Below are 20,820 nucleotides of genomic sequence, written 5' to 3'. Positions count from 1 at the left end.
TCTATTGATATCAAATATTTTAGGAAAAACTGTTTAAATAACTTTCGCATTTTTTTGATTATTTAATTTAGCATCTCAAGTTTGCAAAAAAAAAAACTTTGAAGTTAAACTAAAAAAAAAGTGTGCATAACTTTAAACTGAAATTGAAATGATATTGATATACATTTACTACAAAAGTAGTACTTGGGTTTTCAATGAAATTACACAGAAAATTTATTTAAAAAAGATAAATAAATGTAATAAATTAAAAAATAACTCTTTTGTTAATGAACTAGAACTAATTAACAATTTTATATAATAAATTTTGATTTTGTAAATAAATCAAGTTAATGAAATATTTGCATATTTCAGCAGAAAGTAGTTAGTATTAAATGTCACACACTAATTTAATTAATCTTTTTTACTCAAAAGTTACATAGAAACCTTCAAATGAACTTTTGCGAGTTGTCAAGTGAAGTACTTAACATTCTTCCACAAAAAGAAACCGTATACTTTCGCAAGTATGACGTTGAGCTTAACTGTTTTGATATTTCTTTAAACTACATGGTGTTTGGTTCTAATCTAGGATTTTCTTACTTGGTTCAAAGAGAGTCAAAATATATTGTAAAAATATTGTGTGAAGTAAGTACTAATTATTAGTTTGTTATGTTTATGCATCAGTTGTGTTATAAAAGAAATAAAAATTCTAGTTTGTTTTTGAAACTGGTTAACTATTTTAGACTTAATTTCAGTTTGCTATTGTTAAGATAAGTACTGATACTTGAAGAATTAGCATTTTGGATATTTTTAGCTTTAAGATTATGCATGCAAACATTTATTTTTTTATAATATTTACATAGAACAACAAGGATCAAGTATGCAAAGTTCAGTTATATGAAGGGTTAGACTGTCAAGTTGCTATAGCAACTAATAGTGGAACTGTAATTATTGCTTGTGTTCCTATAGATATTTCTTCAGAACAGCCAAACAAAGAAAAAAAGCAAGTAAGTTATATTTTTATTTTCTATTAATTTGTAATTATGTTAAAACTATAGTTATTTATTTTGTGTATGTTTAAACTTACATCAATTTTTAAGCAAGTCTCAAATTCATATCTAATTAAAGTTTGTTTGTTTATTTTCTATTTGAATAAGATTTTATTCAACTGATGATCTTGTTTGACTAGGATCAAGCGAGTGAAACATTGTTTTGGTAATAAAATTTAAAATTTTGAATTCAGTTTTCAAAATAATTGCAATTGTAAAATGCAAAACCAAACAGTACAGCATAAAAAACTTCATGAGTTTTAAAGATTCATAAAAAGCTTTGAAATGTTTTAATAAAACTTAGAAATAAAGTGATTAAAAGTTTATAAGTTGACTTAATATGTTATATAGTTTTGATTATATGTTTACTAAACAGTAAACGAATAATAAGTACCATTTTTTCTTCCACTTAAAATTTATATTTATTTCTGGTGTTAGTAATAAGCATTCAATTTAACAAATTAATTTACATATTTACAAACTAAAATATTAAAAGCTTCTTGTTTAGTGAGTTCAACTTTGTAAAGTTAGAAAAAATTTAAGTTTTACTTACTCTAAATATAGTACTAGCTTTTAATTAAACTAAAGCATGTCTATTTAATTTAACAATCAGCCTGAAAACAAATAAAAAATTTATAACTCTTTAATTACTATCAAACTATATTGTAATTATTAAATAACAGAGAAGAAAATTAGTCTTTAAAGATCTCCATACAAGTGAAATAGTTTGTTTAAGATGGAGCTTAAATGGAATGAAGTTGTTCACATCAGACAGTAGTGGCCTTGTAAATTGTATTTCTGTCCAACCTGAATCATGCTCAACTCAGCAAGTTGTTACTTTAACTGAGCCAATTTACTCATTGGAGTATAGACATGGACATTTACTTATGACACAACCAGAATGTGTTTCTATAAAAAATATAAACAGCAAAGATGAAAGATTAGTTCTGAAAACATCATTAAATAAAACACTGTTAGGTGCCTGTTATAATAATGAAGTTACATTAAGTGAATCTGAACTGAAAATATTTATTTCTAATCCACTTGATTTCTCTATTGGTGTTTACAATGTTAGGGGAGAAAAAATTAATAGTTTTAATGATTTAACAAAAAAAGTATCTTTTAATATATTCAAAACACTGAATAACAAACCTATAGCAAAGTCTGGATACTGTAGCTGGAATAAATGGGGAAGACTTATTAAACTTAGTAGTAATTTAATTGTTTCTTTTTCAGGTTAGTATAGTTAATTTTTTTTTTTTCATTAAGAAATGATTAAGGTAACAATGTATCAAAACACAGAATTTTTATTGAATAAAAGAAAAAAAAAAGTAATATTAAATAATAACAAAAGAGAAAAGAGTATAAATTTATTAGCTCACTTAAATTCATTTATTTTAGTGAAACTAATATTATAAAATCCCATATTACCCTAACTTTTCATTTATCATAACTATAACTATATTTTCCAAAAAAAAAAATTAATTTGTTTTTAATTTAGAAATATTAGTTCAGTAAAATAAAAACAAAAAAGATATTTTTACAGAAACTTCAATAGCTGTCATAGATTTAAAAAAAGCTGAAGTAGTGGTTGTTATTGATGAAATAAGTGAAAAATTTTGCATAGCTACTACTTCTAATTCACAAATGACATCACTTAAATTCCGTGATGATGTTGAACTTCTTATTTTTTTACCAAAAAATAGAAAGCTATGGCAGATATTTGGAAGTGGAAAAAGTGGTAAGCTGTACTACTTTTTATTATTATTAAAAGTAACTAAAAATAAAATTTTTAATATAATTTTGTTTAATTTTACTAAATACCACATAACTAACTTTAATTTGCTTAATAGATTTTACATTTTATTTATTTGGTGTAATTTTTTATTAAGTTTTTTTTAAACTAGCTTAACTACTTATTTTGTTTTTACTGAAATATGCAAAAATATATCAAACATTTCAAGTCCAACAAAAAGAAAACAACTAGATAATGATTTTTAAAATTATAACTTTGCTTATAGTCTTTAAAAGTAAAGTGTACGTTTTATAATAATATAATTTATCTAAGTAAATGTAAAAGTTAAACATTTTCTGTAAAACTTTTAGCTGACTTAATGAAGCAAGATGATGAAGAGATCAATAATATTGATGAAAATGTTGATAATATTGAGGTTAGCTAATAGTTCTAAAATATTTAGTTGGTTTAAGGCAAATAAAGTTGATTTTTTTTTTAAAGAATGATGAATACATTCGTTTTGTTTTCTTTAAATAAGTTTATGTTGTTATTTAGATTTAATTTTTTCATTTAAAGCTTTGATATACTTTGAGTTTTACTTTAATAAAGGCAGACTTGGCAGAGTTATCTATACTGGATCCAAACACTGGATAGTTCAGGATCTGGCCATAACTTGCCATGATCAGGATCAAACCAAAAAAAAAGAAAAATATTGGGCCAATCTGGATCTTCATTTGATAAAACAGTCCTGTCTAGTCCTGATAGGACGTGAATTAAGGTCAAAGTTCTGAATCCGAGAAAGTTTATTATTTGAAATGCTAAATACAAAACTTTAACCTTAATTCACTGCCAATCAGAACCAGACAGGATCATTTTATCAAGTGAAGATCCAGCTATGACGGTATTTTTTTTTTTCAAATAAAGTTTTAGTTTGATCCAGATCATGGCAAGTTATGGCCAGATCCGGCACTATCCAGCGTTTGAATCCAGTAGAACACTAGTTATTTATCATTGATCAGATAAGAAAAAATAAAATAACGATAAAGTCTGTTAAACGTTATTTAAAGTACATTTTTTGTTGAAATACAGTTACTTAGACCAAGATAATCTTTATAACAAAAAAATCACATTAACAATGATACGAGAATAACAAAAAAGAACTGATTAGTGTTTTGCTAATTTTATTAGTCTTATATTATTTTTTAATCTAAATTTTTATTTTTATATTAGTATTAGCTATATAAGAAAACGTTGTACTTCAACAAAATCTCATAAAATAAATGTAGTTTAGAAAAAACTTTAAGTTTTTCTAAAATCTGAAATGACTTATTTAAGTTATCTTTTAAAAATACTTACAAACTTTTAGGTTAATGTAGTTTAATATTTGCTTGTAAATTTAAAATAAAGGATATACTGAAGAATCAAGTTGGAAAAATTTGGAGGGACATTTCCGAAAAAGCTGCTCAGTTATCAGAAAAAGCAGGACAAATAGATGCCATTTCGACAATAAGTACAAAGTTAAAACAAGTAAATCTCACAATTGGTAAGCAGAATGAAGAGGAAGAAATCACGTTAGGAGTTCCTCCCATTGAAAAAATAGCTCAGGACTTGAAAAAATACGATAAGATAAGTAAGAAAAACATTGTTTTTTAGTTTCTCACTAAAAATAAGTATTTGAAACTATAAAATAAATTCTGTTATCAATTTTTTTTATATTTAAATGATATTAGTTTTGAGCTTATTGTCTGATTTAATATAATTATGATTTGTGTATAATACTTTTTGTTGTAGTCTATATAAAATTTTCAAACATTTTTGAAAAAAATGAAAAAAAAAATTTTTTGAAAGATTAAGTTTTTTATTGAGATTCTTAACAATGAAGTAATTTAGAATTTAAAAAAAAAACTATTTATTACCTTTATGAAAAATAAACAGTACTATATCAGAAAAAAAAAGAAAAATATTAAAAGTATGATAAAACAACATAAAATACCAACATCAAAACAGTGTAAAATATAGAATTTATCCCAATAAACTGAAGAAATTTGACTTATTGAAAATCATAAAAATAAATTATGACAAAAAATGCATTTTAAAATGATAAATACATGCTTAAAACTAAAACAGAACTTTTTTTTAAGAGATAAAGAAGTTTTGTGAAAAAAAAGTAAAAAGCTTTTAGTAGCATTAAAAATTGTTTACAGGTTTAGCTCAACGAAAAAGTTTCGTAAAAAACTTTTTAATATAATATAAAGTGTGCTGTTATTAGTTATTCTCTTTTTGCTTTATCCGGTTAATAATACACAGTGGGCTGGCAAGTGGCCATTGACTATTTTCGCGACTAAACAGTTAAAGCAAGATTTTTATTTAATTGTTTAGAGCGGGGTTTCGTCTTTTAAAAAATGGGTTTGTTTCTGTTCTGCTTAAAGTATACTAAAAGTTATGTAAGCTTAAATGTAGCCAAAGTTGGCTTTTTTTAAGTTTAAAAAACCCTCGAAAAATGCTTAAATTTTTTTCAAAATTAAGGTCTACATCTACTGTTAACAAACACCTTAAAAGCTTTTATACAAATACTTTTTTTTAAGTTTTTTCATTTCTTTGGTTTAATGTTAATTGAAAAAAGTCGAAATTCTTTAAATATTTAAATGTATAAGTATATTATTTCTCATTTAAAAAATCTTCTATTCTCGCCGAAAATTCATTGATGATTTCCTGGCAATTTAGGGTATTCTTCAGGGTTGATTTTCTCAATTCGCCACCGTAGAACCAACATAATTTGTTTTTAAATAATTTGGTAAAAATGACAAGGAATCTATATACAAATTTACAGACAAATCTATCATGTGGAATATAACTATTTTTTTAGGTTTTGACAAGCAATATTTCTGTTAAAAAAATTGATACAATACCCTATCCCTGGTTTTTCACTGTGACAAAAAAGACCATTTTGTATGTTTTAGAAGGTTCTTAATGTGTATAGATTCACTTACTTTTGTTTACAGATCATTTAAGCTCCAAGAATGATGAGAACAGTTAGTATTGGTCAAAACATGGTAGCTTAGTATATGATTTAGTCATTGAAGTAGTTTTTTTTTTACTATTTTAGCAAATTAAAGGTTTTCTTGAAAAACCGTATCCCACAGGCCATGGTGGAACTTCTACAACAGGTAACGTAGTCAAAACTTTGCTAAACACCAATAATAGGACTCTGCTGACAAAGCATATTTCTGATGTTAGTTTTAAAGAAAACATTAACAAAATTATTTTGTATGTTTCCATTATTTTATGGCCTATAAATTCTAACAGAAAGATTAATGTAGAGAAATACTCAGTTTTATTTCAAAAAACAATGATGCTGGTCATGTCGGTTAAATGGATTCGCTTTACACCAACTGCGCATACTGTTCTTGCACATAGTGCTGAACTAATTGAGCAAAACAACGGTAGAGGTTTGCTAAATTACACCGAAAGTGGATTGGAAGCTAACAACAAGTTTCTAAGACAGTACAGAATGAACTTTTCAAGTTAAACTTCTCAGTATGAAAATTTAACAGACTGTTTAAATCGATTATGGGACAAGAGTGACTACGATGTTAACAACACTTTAGACAGACTCAATTGCACTTATTGTAAAGAAGTCGGACATACTGCGCGAAGTTGTTTGCAGCTAAATGAAAAAAATTTCATCATGTAATTCAGAATGGGAAACGTTGTTACATATGCTTTGTGCTACTGAATAGAGTGTTTTATTTATTTGAGAAACTTAATTTCAAAGAAGTTTTAAGAACTTACTGTTTTTACTAGAAGTTTGTTACTTGTTTCTAGTAAATTTAAAGTGCTTTTTTTTAACCACAGGCTAAATTATTTTGTTTTTTGCACTGTTTTGCAACGAATAAATGTTTTTATTGTTCAAAATGTTTACGGTTTTTTTCTTTTGAAAAAATAGTACAAATGTAGCATTATTAATAGTACAAACTTTGATATACAAAGATCAGCCTTAAATTAAAAATAAACTGTATTGAGAGTATACTTTAACCCGGCTTGATATTGAAAGTTCATTCAAATTTAAACTAAAATGGAAGTAAATGTGACTCTCTTGAGGTAACCAATTATAATTTTCTTTTTTCTAAGTTTCTTTCTTTAAAGTTTCATTAAAAATTAAAATTTAAACTATTTTTAAAATAAAAACAAACACTTTTTTTATTGTAACACTAAGTGTAACTTTAAATTGTATTATAGTGCTTCTTATGACAGTTTTATGTCAATGGCCGCTTGATCCCCGTTTTCAGCCCACTGTGTAATATTGATACAGCTATTCTTTGTTTGACTCCATTTCTAATAAACTAGAAATGTTTTAATAATGTAACACACATACTGTGGCAACTTACTTGTTTTTCTTATTTCTTGTTTAGTACAATTAACAATTGACTGCACCACACAACCATCAATATGTAGTTTCTTAAACAGTAAAAAAATAAAGGCTTTATATTCGTCCAAGGACCTGGTGTACGATTTTTTTTAAATTATCAGTCATTAACAACGCTTTATGAAACTATCTACGACTTAATTCATGCATATCTGGCTGACCTAGTTGTGAAATCCCGCTGTCTAGAAAACAACAGTGTTGATGGTTGTGTAGCCTATTTGTCTTATTGTATGATGGCCAAAAATTTTTAGCTTTGCTAAATATATTCAAAATATTTCTATCAGTTATTTTAAAAAACAAATATAAACTAAAATTTTACATTAAAACTGGCAATTTCTTAGATATTGAGTTATATAAAATTTAGTTGCCCCATTGTTTTGCACCCACAAATGAACGCTAAGTGCTAATATACTCTAGCTTGCTTAGTTTGACTTAAAGGACAGTTTCTTGCAGCTACATATGCCTGATGAGTCCTAAAATTGTCTTGAAAACTGTTTTGGTAGTCGCGTGGTTTAATCTAATGCTTGTTGTTAAAAGTAAATAAATACTTTCTTTTGAAGATATCCAAAGCTATGTATAAAACTACTAGTTTATATATTCTAAGTATTTTGATAAAAAATCTCATAAGAGGAAGTTAAAATCAAGCTAGAAATAGCAAGCGAAAATTTTTGGTTAGCTTCGAATAATTTTTTTTAATTATAAACACACCAAAAAGCTTCTAAGTTTTATTGTTTACATCAGTGCTCCCCAATTTTTTTTCTCTCTTTGAATTTTTTTTTTATCTGAAGACAAAAGTTTCAATAATAATCTTAGCAAGTGTCAAACATGTAAATGTTTAAAGAGAAATGTGTTTCGTATAATTAAAACTTATGTAAGAATGTTGCATTTAGCTAAATAATAAAACTTGAGTCTGAAGATCCTCTATGCTAGATAGCAATGTTTATGCTTATAATAGATACACAGATAAACACTGTTCTCTTTATGTTATTTTTATAATTAATTAGAAATTATAAAATAAAATTTAAACCTTGTACAAATATATGTAAAAAAAAAACTAAAAATAACATGTATAACATAATCTAATTTTATACTCAATAATAGATATCTTAAAGAAGTTAGAAAATATTAAACGCATATTTAGAAAAATGAAAAAAGAGATAAACTCAAAAATTTACTTTTAAAATAAAACTACAGGTGTTGATGATACTGGTGAAAGTAGCAATAAAGATGTTGTATTTGAATCAAAACAGAGAAAAGTCTATAAAAAGGATATTAGTTCTAATCAAAAGCCTAAAAGTAAGTAGCTATTTGTTTAGTCTTAATTGTAAATAGTTTTTAAATAAAATCTCACAACTAAAACATTGTACTATGACAGAAATTGTAAGATAATTTTGAGTAGTTTTTAGCAAAGTTATTTACGCCTAAATAGTCTGAAGATGTTCCTATATCAATCGAAAATGAAAACTCACCTTAGTTTAATAGAGAATTGACCATGATACAAAAACTAATTTAATACTCACATTTAGCAAATTTCAATCCAAAATAAAACAATCTTTAGTTTCTGCTCCAAACAAGCAAGTTGAAATAAATAAAGAAAAAGAAGAGATTTACGAATCAGAATATGATGATGAAAAGCTCTTTGATGAGCTCCTAGTAGAAAAAAATGGTTTTCAATTAAATGAACTTTATAAGGCAGAACCAAAACCTGAAAAACAAAAAGTTGAAGAGCTTGAGCCTAAAACGTCTATAAAAGTTTTAGAACATTTTAAGGAAGTACATAAAATGGCTGTTGAACAAAAAGAACACAGAGATAGCAAACTGATAGAAGATACATCATATAAAATGGAAACTTTTTCACAGAGTTCCTCTGAAGAAAGTGATGGGTTTTATGATAGCAGCTCCGGAGACGATCAAGTAATTTACAGTCTAACTACTACTAATAACAAGTTTATTTAACTCTGTAGGTTAACAAAGGAAAATGCGGTTTATTAATTAGTCCTGTACCTCATCTAAAAGTAAAGTATTTTGTAAAATTTTTACTTTATTAAAAAGCTTAACTTAATAAAATAATAAAAATTTCTATTTGAATACGATTTAAATTGTAACTGAAGATCCCTCAAAGGGTGAAACTTAGTTTTGCAAATAAAAATCTTGAATGAATAATCTTGTATATTTGTCTCCTTATTTTTAAACTGAGCTTTGAGAACTGTTTTTGTTCAATTTAGAACCTCAAATATGAATTTAATTTAGAAACATTACAAAGCTTTAAAATAAGCTAAATGAGGTTTAATTTAATAAATTTTAACTTAAAATTAGAAATACTTTAATTTATAAGTTTTTACAGAAAAGTGAACAATCACTCGAGGAACAAACGATTGAAAATAAGGAAGACTTAGATGAAAGTTTTGAAACTAATTCCAATGTAAGTTTAATTGAAACATGTTTTTCAAATGTTCTTCATATCTTAAAATTTTTTAATTATTTTTATTCGAAATTATCAACTATGTTAAATTGTAACAGTTTAGTTCTTTGTATACATATAATGATATGATGTATGTTTATTTTTAAAAGTTCGTCAAAAATGATATCTGATAAACAAACCTAAACTGATATTTTGAATAAAATATCTAATTTAATTTATAAGTAGACCTGTTAATTTTAAGGGCAGCAATGACAGTTATATCATGTTAAAATCATTGGAAAAAATATCTTGGATCCATGGCAAACTTCCAAGTAATAACTGTAACGTTTCTACGTTGTATAGTGAGTAAGACGTTTCATAGTAATTTGTAGTTAATTTGTGTATACTGCAGCGGAATAAAATGTTTTAGTTTTATAAAAAAAATGATTACAATTAGTTTTATTTTTAATGTTTAGCGTAGAAGTAATTTGTTAATAATATGTAAAGGTTTAGATCTCGTACATAAGACTCTATATTAAAGAGCAGTTTTAAAATTGTGTAAACCGATAAACAATTATCTGTTATTTTATTAACGGCTGTAGAGAAAGGGAGATCAGTCTAGTTTTTTACAAAACTGTTTACATTAAACTAACTCTCTAGGTAATTTTATAGGTTTAAACATTTTATTTTAAGCTAATATAATAAAAATCAAGTTTATAAAGTTTGATTGTTTCTGTATGCACGGCATAAACTAAACACATAAAATTACTAGCGCAAAATTTGGTAACTAGACCTTTAAGCGGCAAGTAGATTTTAAGCTTCATATTTAGATTATTATTTTAGATTTATTTAGATCTGTTGATTTAGTGAACTTAAACTTGTAAAACGACAAATTAATTTGCAACAGCTTACAAAAATTATGCGTGTGTAATAACAGATGATAACAAAGTATACATTTGTGACAACGATGATAGTTTAGATATTAGGTGGTATCTACTCTGTAGCTACAAAGCAAAACACATTTCTATATACGGTCAGTTACATAGGATAACAATAATCGCAACGATTCATGAATTGTTTTGTTTTTTGTATTGAAATATATAATAGTAAAATTGTACTTCTTTACTAATTTAGTTCTTTTAAATGCTACAATTTTTTTCATTTATTTAATAATGTTAAGTCAAGATAATGTTGTGTAAAGGTACAATCATCACGTACACCTTTTGAATAAACAAAAGTTTCAGTTCTTACTTGAATACATAAAGTTAGATTAGCTGTTTTCTATTAAAACAATCGTTTAAGAATTTAAACGTTTGTAAACTCTGTACAGCGTTTTATAATTGTGTTTGTACTTATTTTTATAATTAGTATACCTTGTTTGTAATATCTAATAGAAAAAGTTATATGGGTAGTGGAAATAGATGGTTCAGTAAAATATGCGCTTTTACCTCATGTCGATTGTTCGCTGAGTGACTTAAAGCGTCGAAAAATTGCTCCCAACTTTATAAGGTAAGGTTTTTCTATTTTTTATTTAACTCTTCATAAAAGTTAAGTAACTTTTCTGTGTAAAATTGTTATAGCAATTAAACAATAATATTTTATTAATAAATGTCATAACTTAAAATGTATTGACTAGAACAAGTGATATTTAAAATAATGTTTTATACTAAAATACTGGTGGAATTTAAAGCTAAATACCCAGGCTACCTAAGTAACTCAGCATAATTTATGATAGAAATGGTTAAAAGAAAAATAATCATCTGACTCAGGCTAGTTAGATTATTAGGAAAAAAGACTTAGGTTAGCGTTTTGTTAGAATTTAAATAAGGTTGAGTTAATTCAATTTTTAGTTTTTTTATACTTTTGAACAAACTTATGTTTAAGCATTTAGTATTATTTTTAAATGCTGGTTTATATTTTTAGATAAAATTTCCGCCTTGCGGCTAGTTATTTTTAATAATTTATAGTTGAGTTTTTTAGCTGTGATATGTAGTTATAACTTGAATAGATTAGTTTATGAAAATTTAGTTCAAAGTTACAAAAATAGTATAGCATTTTATATTCTTGATAAATTTATTTTTTATTAGATTATCTATGTTTTCTTTTATAACTATAGTATAATCAAAAACAACAGATTACGTATGCTTTACCTAAATCATAAGTATTTAAGTGTTTATCAGACTGTGTTTACTATCAAATTGAATAGAAACTTATCATTTATATACAAAAAACTTGAAAATATGACGTAATAATTTACATTATTTATTAGCTGAATGTAGTTTTTTGTTTATAATATAAATATGTTTTGCTCTACTTTTTATACAAAGTATAGAGCATTTTAAACAAAGTTTACATAAAACTACAAAATGTCTATATTTTCGTTAAGATTTCTTAAAGCAACGGTTAAAGTTGTGTTTTATTTTTTATTTTTTTAAATATAATTAAATAAATAAAACTAACATGAGTACATCTTATTCTACATATTGAATTTTTAAGTTTTTATTCTGTTGAGTTTTTAGTAATTTTATGTTTTCACAAAAGTTCAAGCATTTTATTACTAATACATGCTCTTAAAAATAAAAAGAAAAAAGTATAACTTATCAAGAACATACGGTAGAAATAATTTGTACTTGAAGCGCTAAATTAATTTTTCGTTTCAAAAAGTATATAGGGCGTCTCAGGCTTTTTTTTTTGCCTGAGTGAATTGCACCTTTAACGTAGTAATAAAAATAATTTTACAGAAAGCTTCGTCTAAAATGGCATTCTGTGAAACATGTTAGTCATGTACATAAGTGCTTTTTGAATGGAAGTGCTTGGATGGTAACTGATGATGGTAACTTGGTTAAGCGAACTTTTGAAAATCATGAAAACCCACAAGCAAATTTTTCTGACCTGAAAATGAGAATCAATTACAAAAGTGTCGAAGGGGTTCTGGAGGAAGCACTGGTAAGTTTTATAAAATTTATATTTGTTGTATTTTTAATAGTTTTACAAAGTAGGTATGATAATAACTAAATTATAGATTATATTTTAATATTGTAAAGAAAACTCAGGCTGAAAAATACTATTTGTTAAATTTTAAGTGTTGTAGCTTCATTGTCGATATAATTGTTAATGATTTCAACCTTCTGGTTACAGCTACTTATAAATTTAGTTTGTAAACGTTTTAAAAGCTTAACTCATAAACCCCGATGTTTTTTTTGTTTCGAAAAGGCAGACCTGCAATACTTTTCCTACAGTATAAGTAGTTTTCATTCCAAGAGTAAACTTAAAAATTAAGTTTTTAATAAAAAAACAAAAAATTTAATCAAAGTTAGAAAATTTGTTAAATTTTTTTTTGTAGTACTTAGTTTAAAAGTAATTGAAAAGTTTGTATTAAAATACTAAAAAAACTAACTAAGACAACTATAAGCGAAGGTACTATAGTTTTTTAATTTAAGCCAAGTTTATTAAATTAATGATATTGTATATACATATATCTTAGCTTACCTTTTTAACTCTCATTAGAAGTTGTTTTTATCGTTGTTTGCGTCCGTACCACAAAACTAATACTTTAGATCAAAGATGTTTGCTTCACAAAAGAGGTAGTTTGGATACTTTCAGATGAACACAGTATACTAGTAAAAAAGCTAGAAGATATTGATAACGAACTTATCAAGTGGAAAATCGGTAAGTTTATACAGTATTTCAATAATTAAATCAGTTTGCAAATAATTTATTAATCGCATTACATTCTTCTCTGAGAAAATTAATTATGTGGTTTAATTTTTTTTTTTGAACAGTAAATTTTTTTCTTGATGACAATTGGCCAGTAAGAATAGTTTCAAACAGTGATGATACAATACTGGTTGTTGATGACAAGGGTAACTTACATTACTCTGAAAAACCACTTTCGAGTATTTTTTGGCATGTATGTTTAAGTTTATAAGTCATTGATACGTTTAATAGACTGATATAAAACCATTTTATTATATCAGTTTTTAGTATAATTACCTTAAAACCTCAACTGTTTCATAGCTGCAGCATGTTTATCTGTAAGTTTTTATTAAAAATACCTTTTGTTTTGAGAAAACGTTAAACTCTAAAATAATTTTCAGCAAGGTTTAATTTGTTTTTATATATACTAGATTTACTTAGCTACTGCAAAAGTTTAAATGCATCGAAGCATACTACTTTAAAATCAGTAATATACCAATTCTTAAATAAAGTTTAGTAAAAACATACCTGAAAGTATAGGTACAAAATGTTTAAGTATTAAGATACTGATACTTTATCTTTTAGGTTCATCCACCTTCTAGAAAAAAAAGAAAAAATAAACTTTTCAAACAACCGGAGCAAGTTAGTTTTGATTTAATATAAAGCTTGTTATAGTAAATTAGTTTTGTATTTATTAATGCTGAAGTATACAACAATAAGGTCCCAATTGATAATAACTAATGCATTAAATTTCAGAACAAGCAGAAAGATGCAGTAGATATTCAGGATGTTGCAGTTTCATATAGTTCAATATGGGTATTAAGCAGGGATTCCAAGAATGTTTTCGTAACTAACAGTAAAATTATAGGTTTATATATTTTTTCTGCTAGTTTACTTAAAAATGAATAGTAATAACTAGTGTAGCATCAAAAAAAATAGTATTTAAATTTTTTTTGAAGCTTAAAAAAATAATAATTGAAAAAATATAATAAAAAAAATTAGGTATTTTTTAATGTTATTTCGTTTTGTTAACTTGGTTCATTGTTTAGAAAACCTCAGCCTGTGACTGGTTTATATATGTGAGTAATGCAGAAAATGAGTTTTATCTTTAAATTTAAACCAAATCTAGACTTTTAGCTGTACATAGTAAATAAAATTAATCTAAATCCACATTGTGAGTCAGGATATATTCTTTCGATTATTTTCTGTTAGCGAAGAAGGAATGACGGCATAGGTGATCCATCTTGTTTTTCGCAATTTGATATTATATTGTAAATTTTTATCTTAGCTGTCAGAAACATTTAATGGCTTGACAAAATTCAAAAAAATTATTGAGATATAAGCAATTAAAGTCGATGAGAAAATCGCAGCATTTAAAGTCATTTAAACTATATAAAGTTGATTCCTGTAAATTTGAGGTCTCTAGCTCGAAAACTAGAGGAAAAGATAGATTTTCATTTCAGTTTTAAATTTTCGAAAAAATTAACCATGAAAAAATTGCGTTACTTATGCTTGTATCGCAAACTTTTTACAAAAACGTCTATATCTAAAAAGTCAAATGATTTTTTTTATTCTATAAAATCTGACTTTTAGTTTATAATTTAAGATTTTGTTTAACAACCAATTTAAAATATTGTAAAAAAAAGTTTTTACTCCCTATGCATTTAAGCAAAACGTGCAAAAGTTTTGTCAACAGTTTAAGCAGGAACATTTTTATTTTGATTATGTATTGCAAACTAGTACCGTTCAACAAGATGATAATTTTAGCTTCATGTAAGTCATGAGATACCTTTCTGTTGATATAACCTTTGACGAAAAATTGTATTTTACTTGAACAAGGGTCAGCAGCCTTTTATAAGTAACGGGTAATTATATAAAGATTTGAGGCTGAATTGTGTAAAAAAATGTCTTATACTGGTCACAGTTGTTTAAAATGATTGTAAGTAATCAATAAAAAGATACTATTTTAAACAAAATTAGTGATAACGTAATTATAAACTACTATTAACTAATTATTTATATTAAAGCCTAGTTTTCGTCTCCTATACTAGAGGAGGAATACTGTTAAAAAAATAACAATTGAAAATAATATATTTAAAAAAATAGGTAATTTTTAATGCTATTTCGATTTGTTAACTTGGTTCATTGTTTAGAAACATCAACCTGTGACTGGTTTCTATATGTAAGCATTGCAGAAATCTATTTTTATCCTTAAATTTAAACCAAATCTAGACATTTATGAAAAAGGTAGTAAGCTCCTAATATTATGTAGGAGGTAGTAAGCAGCATAATTATTTGCAACTGCAACTACTTGGTTCTTTTTAAATGTTATCTCGTTTCTTTGGTCAGTTCTTAAAATATTGGTTCGTTATCCAGATCATACATATTTAAAATAATTTCTTTATGATTTAATTGATGATTAATAACAATTCTCTGCAAAAACAAGATTTTTTCTTTGAACTAACATAATTATCTGAACATCTTTATTATGTAAGACTTCTCCATAATTATGTAATATGATTTTATGTCGTCTCAGTCAGCAGGAGTACTAGTGTTGGTTTTCAACCGAGAAGAAAAATGTTTCACAGTTCTTCGGAGGACCTTTCTGACGTGCTACTTGACTCATGTTGATACTCAGCATGCATTTTTGCTTTATATAAGAAAAACATTTTTGTCTGTTTTTTTTTATAATACCGTGTTGGATATAGAATTATTTATTAGAATAATTAATCAGAATATAGTAATGTGAACGATAAATAAATGTGCGTGAATTTTGTTTGAAATATATGAAAAAGAACAAAAATCTTTAATTTATGCTGATAATCATAAAAAAAGTATATATACTTTTGATTCTTTTATTGTACATAGACAAATACTGTGTTCAGGTTACAGATGGGCAGCAGTAAGTATCGAAGGAATGGCAAGCAGCAGCAAGTGGAGTTGCATTTCATCATCTGCAATGTTCAACCCTCACAGTGCTAGTTGGCAAGGTGAGTTTATGAGTGAGCTGACTGAAGTTAATTTTATTTAATTTACAATTTAAATTAGAGTTTGTTTGGGTGATAAGAAACGGCAACTCGGAACTTCTTCGCTTAAACATGACGTCACACAAAGACATGAAGTGCAGAGCGTCACACGTGATTATGCCACCTCGCAATTGTGACGTAATAATGGCCACATGCTGCAGAGAAGTGTTGTGGGTTCTGACATCAGACTATCGTGTTTATGCACGTACTGGAATAAGTGGAATTTCACCGCAAGTTTGTATATTAACTTTGCAAATATATTTTTAATTAAAAGATTGTGTTTGTAATTTTGAAAACATAACAACAATTTAATCTGATTTTTTAGCTTTGAAACTGTTTTATTTAATTTGAGCTATAAATGAATATAATAGATAACAACAAATAACTTTACTTATCTTATTACTTTGAGAAATGAAGGTTTTATAGTTCTAATATTACGTAAGTAAAATTAATTATTTCCATTTTTATTATGATATGGGTGGGAAACGGCCGGGTCCGGTCCCAAAGTGAAAACGACCGGCCCGACAATGTTTTCAAAGTTTAAGCGGAGTTTAGCCCTTGTAAGATAGAATTGCGGCTCGCGAGCAAGTCAATCTGGCCCGCTAAACTAAATAAAAAAGTTTTCAATAGATAATTTCGGGATTTGAAAATACAAGAACAAAAAATTGTTAGGTCAAAGTTAAGGGAGATTTGAAAATTATACTAGATTTATTAAAAAAAAGGTCACACATTAGTAAGGTTAGTATTTTAACGAAATGGAGTGTATAATTGAGATTTTTTTGTGAATTTAATTAAAATGGAATGCTTTAAATCGCGATTTATTCTCTTTTTTAGACGCAAAATAATTAAAAAAATATGTATAAATTACTGCTTTTGATATTAAAATTATATTTTGCTGTTTTGTATTTTAAGGGTAGGTCCTGGAAATGTTGCGACGTTACGATGCAGTTGGGGGAAGATGCAAATATAAAATGGCTTTCTAGTTCATCACAATGGTTGTGGGCGGTGGACTCGCGCGGAAGATGCCTGATGCGATCCGCAGTTCCTGATAACGACATCATGATTTCCGCCTGGTTGCCAGTTGAAAACCCTGAAGATGAAGTTCTTTTCAAAGAGGTTTGCAATAAAAAGAAGTTTATATGTAGAACTTTTCAATTATATTTTTTCCAGGGGTTTAACTTATTATTTAGATAAAACAATGTGTGGAAAAATTAGTACAAATGATAAAAAATTTTAAATTAGGTTAACAATTTTTACTTTGTTTTATCTTCACATATTTTTTGTTTATAATCTAAGATGTTTTAAGCTTTAATACACAAATAGAAAATAACGGACATATTGTAAGTGTAAGCTATTTGATAGAAACAAAGAGCACATTCAGTTATACTCAAAAATAATACTTGTAATGATAAACAAACATGTTAGGTATGTTGCGGGCCGTCTTCTTGTCACGTGTGGGCAATCGACCAGCAGGGCGGAGTTTTTGCGAGAGTGGGCGTCAGTGAAGAACTACCCGTCGGTACAAAGTGGATCAAAATTAATTCCAATGGTTTGATTGTTTTGTTAAAATAACTTTTTAATGCACGGCTGTTTTCAAAGTGTTTTACATTTTTTTTGTATATGATTAATTATTGTAACTATTTATTTCAGCTATCTTTTATCAAAAACTCTTCTTTGTAGATAATTATAAGCAATAGTTGTTGGATTAGTTTGTAAACATGTTTTTAAAAGTTGAAATTTTAAGGTGATTTAATACGTCGGCTTGCAATCAGCAATCATGCAATTTGGGCAGTCACTTATGACGGTAGCTTGTGTGAAAGAATCGGAATTGATGGTAGCAACATTGGAGGTACTCATTGGAAAGTGATCGACAGCAAAATAACTGACTTGACTGGTTAGTTTTAGTTTTTTTTTAAAATTTGTACTATGAAGTAATTCTTAACAATTATTTTACAAACTTAATGAATTTACTTTTATCACTTAAAGTATAAAAACGAACAATTACTATAAAAAGGGTTACCACTCTACCTGGAAAAACCTGGAATTTGACAATTTAGGCAAAAAAGACCTGGAAAAACCTGGAGTTTGGGAAATTAAAAAAAAAACTTGGAAAAACCTGGAATTTTATACAAAAATCACTAAAATAAAACTTGAAAAACCTGAAATTTTAATAATTTACACATTTTCAGTAGTGAAATTTAAATTTGACTCAAAAAATCTATCACATAAGTAAAAAAAAATTTTCATCATCAAATTAAAAAAAAAGAAAAAAACATTTTCAAAGTAGCCTTACAGTATCTTTTCAATGTTTTTATACTGTTTAAAACAGTTTCTTACCTTAAACTTTACTTTAAACTTGAATTAGACCCAAAAATGTGTAATTTTAAAAACCTGGAAGAAATTTGCAAAACCTGGAAAAAAATTTGAAACAACGAGTGGCAACCCTGTATAAAGAAAATTTTAATTTCTTTAATGTTTACCTATCATCTTTTTTAGAACAAAAATGTATGAATCATTTACTTCTAGTACCAGTTACAAATTTCATCATTTTATTTTGACTTGTATAACTAGTTTTGATAAGGATGCTAAAAAATAAAAGAATATGACAACCGACAAAATTTTATGTTGTGAATTCATTTGTTGTTTGTATCTAATAGTAAACTTTGTTTGAAGTGATAAATATTAGTATGTTGTTTAAGTTTTATGGATGAAAATAATTATATAATATGTTTTATTTGCAGTAATAAAGTAATTATATACATACTTAAAGATTATATACATGCTTTTGCCTTTTTTTCTTGCTAAGTGTTGTAATAATCATTGTCTTTTTTACAACTTTAACAGACTCCAAGTATTTATAAACTTCAAAAAAAGTATAAAAACAATCTATTCTACCTTTTTTTATCCTTTATAATATAAATGGTTTATTAATAATTAAATTTAAATATTTACAGTAACACCGCAAAACAACTTATGGTGTGTTGATCATGTACACCGGCTCAGAAAGTATGAGGAAAAGCATTGCTGGATTCGGCAAAACAAAAGGAACAAAAAAAGTTACTTACTTGATGAAGAGTGGGAGTTATTATGATTTTTATTAAATTATTCTTTTGTTTTTTTGTCTTTGATATAAGATTTCTTTTATTTGTATAAAAAATAAGCAGGGTTTACTTTCATTACATTTTTCATCTTAAAAAAGGTTTCAAAGGATTCAACTAGTTTTATTTAGTTTTAAAAGTTGTAATTGAATATGTAGTTAACTTTTTATAATATTTAAAAAACAGTTTGTTGCTGTATAAGAAGCAATCAGTTTTTCTATAGATAAAGATACCTTTCACTTACACACTTGATAATGATGAATTTATTTGTGTTGTAAAAATATAGTCTTATTTTTTATTTATTTTAAATTGTTACAAAAGTTTGAATGCGATCATAATAAGTTTTAAAAATTGCTATGTTATTTTATTTCTTTTAATATTTAAATGTCTAAACAAAACAAATAAGCTTAAATGAAACAATATTTTTAAAATGAAATAAGCAAAAATTTTTTTTTCAAACTTTTTTCTTAATTCTAAATCTATGAATTTCGGTACTTTTATTTCTTTAATATCATTTATTTTTTACATTCAATCGTAAAATGTATATATAACTCAAACTATAAAAAAAAATAAAGGCTATGCTTTTATTATCATAACTGCCTGATTTCATAAAACAAATATATTTTTATCGTATTTTCTTTGTAGTTTAAAATGAATAAATTACTTGTGTTAAATTTTCAACAAAAAAATTGTTGTTGTAACAATAAGTTATCTTGAACAATAAAATGCTATTCACTTTTTTGTTGATTTTATTACAACCAAAGTCAAAAAAATATTTTTAGTTGTTTTGTTCACTAATTTGAGTGCATTTTAATTTTTCAAAACAAGCCTTTACTTTTTTTTGTGTTTTATCAACAAGACAACGTTAAAAGTACTCAGTCCATTTTAGTATGTCTTGTTTTTGTTTTTTTAGCTTGTTACTTCACTACAAAAAAGTACTTAAAGCAAGTAAAATAAATTTATTATAGAAAATATTTTCAACGAAAGCTGAATTGATAAGCAATCTCATTGTTAAACAACATTAAGTATAGAACAACTTATTTTTACTCACTCAAATTTATATGAATCGAAAAACAAAATAAAATTACATTATCAACTTAAATAGTATATCTAACTATAGTTATCTCTAAATCGATATAAAACTGATATATTTTAAAATAGGATCAAGTATCTACCATCGAGTTAGATCAGGGGTCGGTAGGCAGTTGGTGCTCGCGGGCCAAATTTCAAGTTTCAAAAAACTTCGCGGGCCGCAGTTTTAGTTTTAATTACATTTAAATAATCTTCTGGTTTTAGTTTTAGTCACACTTTTAGTTAACTTTTATTAAGTTTATTATTTGGATTTGCTTTTATTTTTTCATCGACTATTTATTAAAAAAAAAAGATTTACATATACATTGACTAATACATTTA

At 26.0% G+C, this 20,820-nt stretch overlaps 1 protein-coding gene across 1 annotated transcript; it reads left to right on the top strand.

Moving 5' to 3' along the window:
* The first annotated feature begins 357 nt into the window (after nt 1–357).
* Nucleotides 358–20,001, top strand: LOC145842026 (uncharacterized). The gene is made up of 23 exons (XM_082949373.1): nt 358–621; nt 840–983; nt 1,709–2,261; nt 2,572–2,766; nt 3,132–3,196; nt 4,168–4,390; nt 8,381–8,482; nt 8,745–9,100; nt 9,531–9,608; nt 9,850–9,949; nt 10,495–10,620; nt 10,982–11,096; nt 12,329–12,533; nt 13,145–13,256; nt 13,370–13,497; nt 13,869–13,925; nt 14,040–14,151; nt 16,169–16,273; nt 16,332–16,543; nt 17,222–17,425; nt 17,735–17,858; nt 18,054–18,203; nt 19,264–20,001. The coding sequence occupies exons 1-23, from the start codon at nt 430–432 to the stop codon at nt 19,398–19,400; spliced, it is 3,795 nt and encodes a 1,264-aa protein (XP_082805499.1). The 5' UTR covers nt 358–429; the 3' UTR covers nt 19,401–20,001.
* Nucleotides 20,002–20,820: the final 819 nt, after the last annotated feature.

The sequence above is a fragment of the Thalia democratica genome, chromosome 8 (assembly GCF_965202585.1).
Source record: "Thalia democratica chromosome 8, ktThaDemo2.hap1.1, whole genome shotgun sequence".
In the NCBI taxonomy this organism is placed as follows: domain Eukaryota; kingdom Metazoa; phylum Chordata; class Thaliacea; order Salpida; family Salpidae; genus Thalia; species Thalia democratica.
The sequence above is the reverse complement of the archived record's forward strand: the minus strand, read 5'-3'. Positions and strand labels throughout refer to the sequence as shown.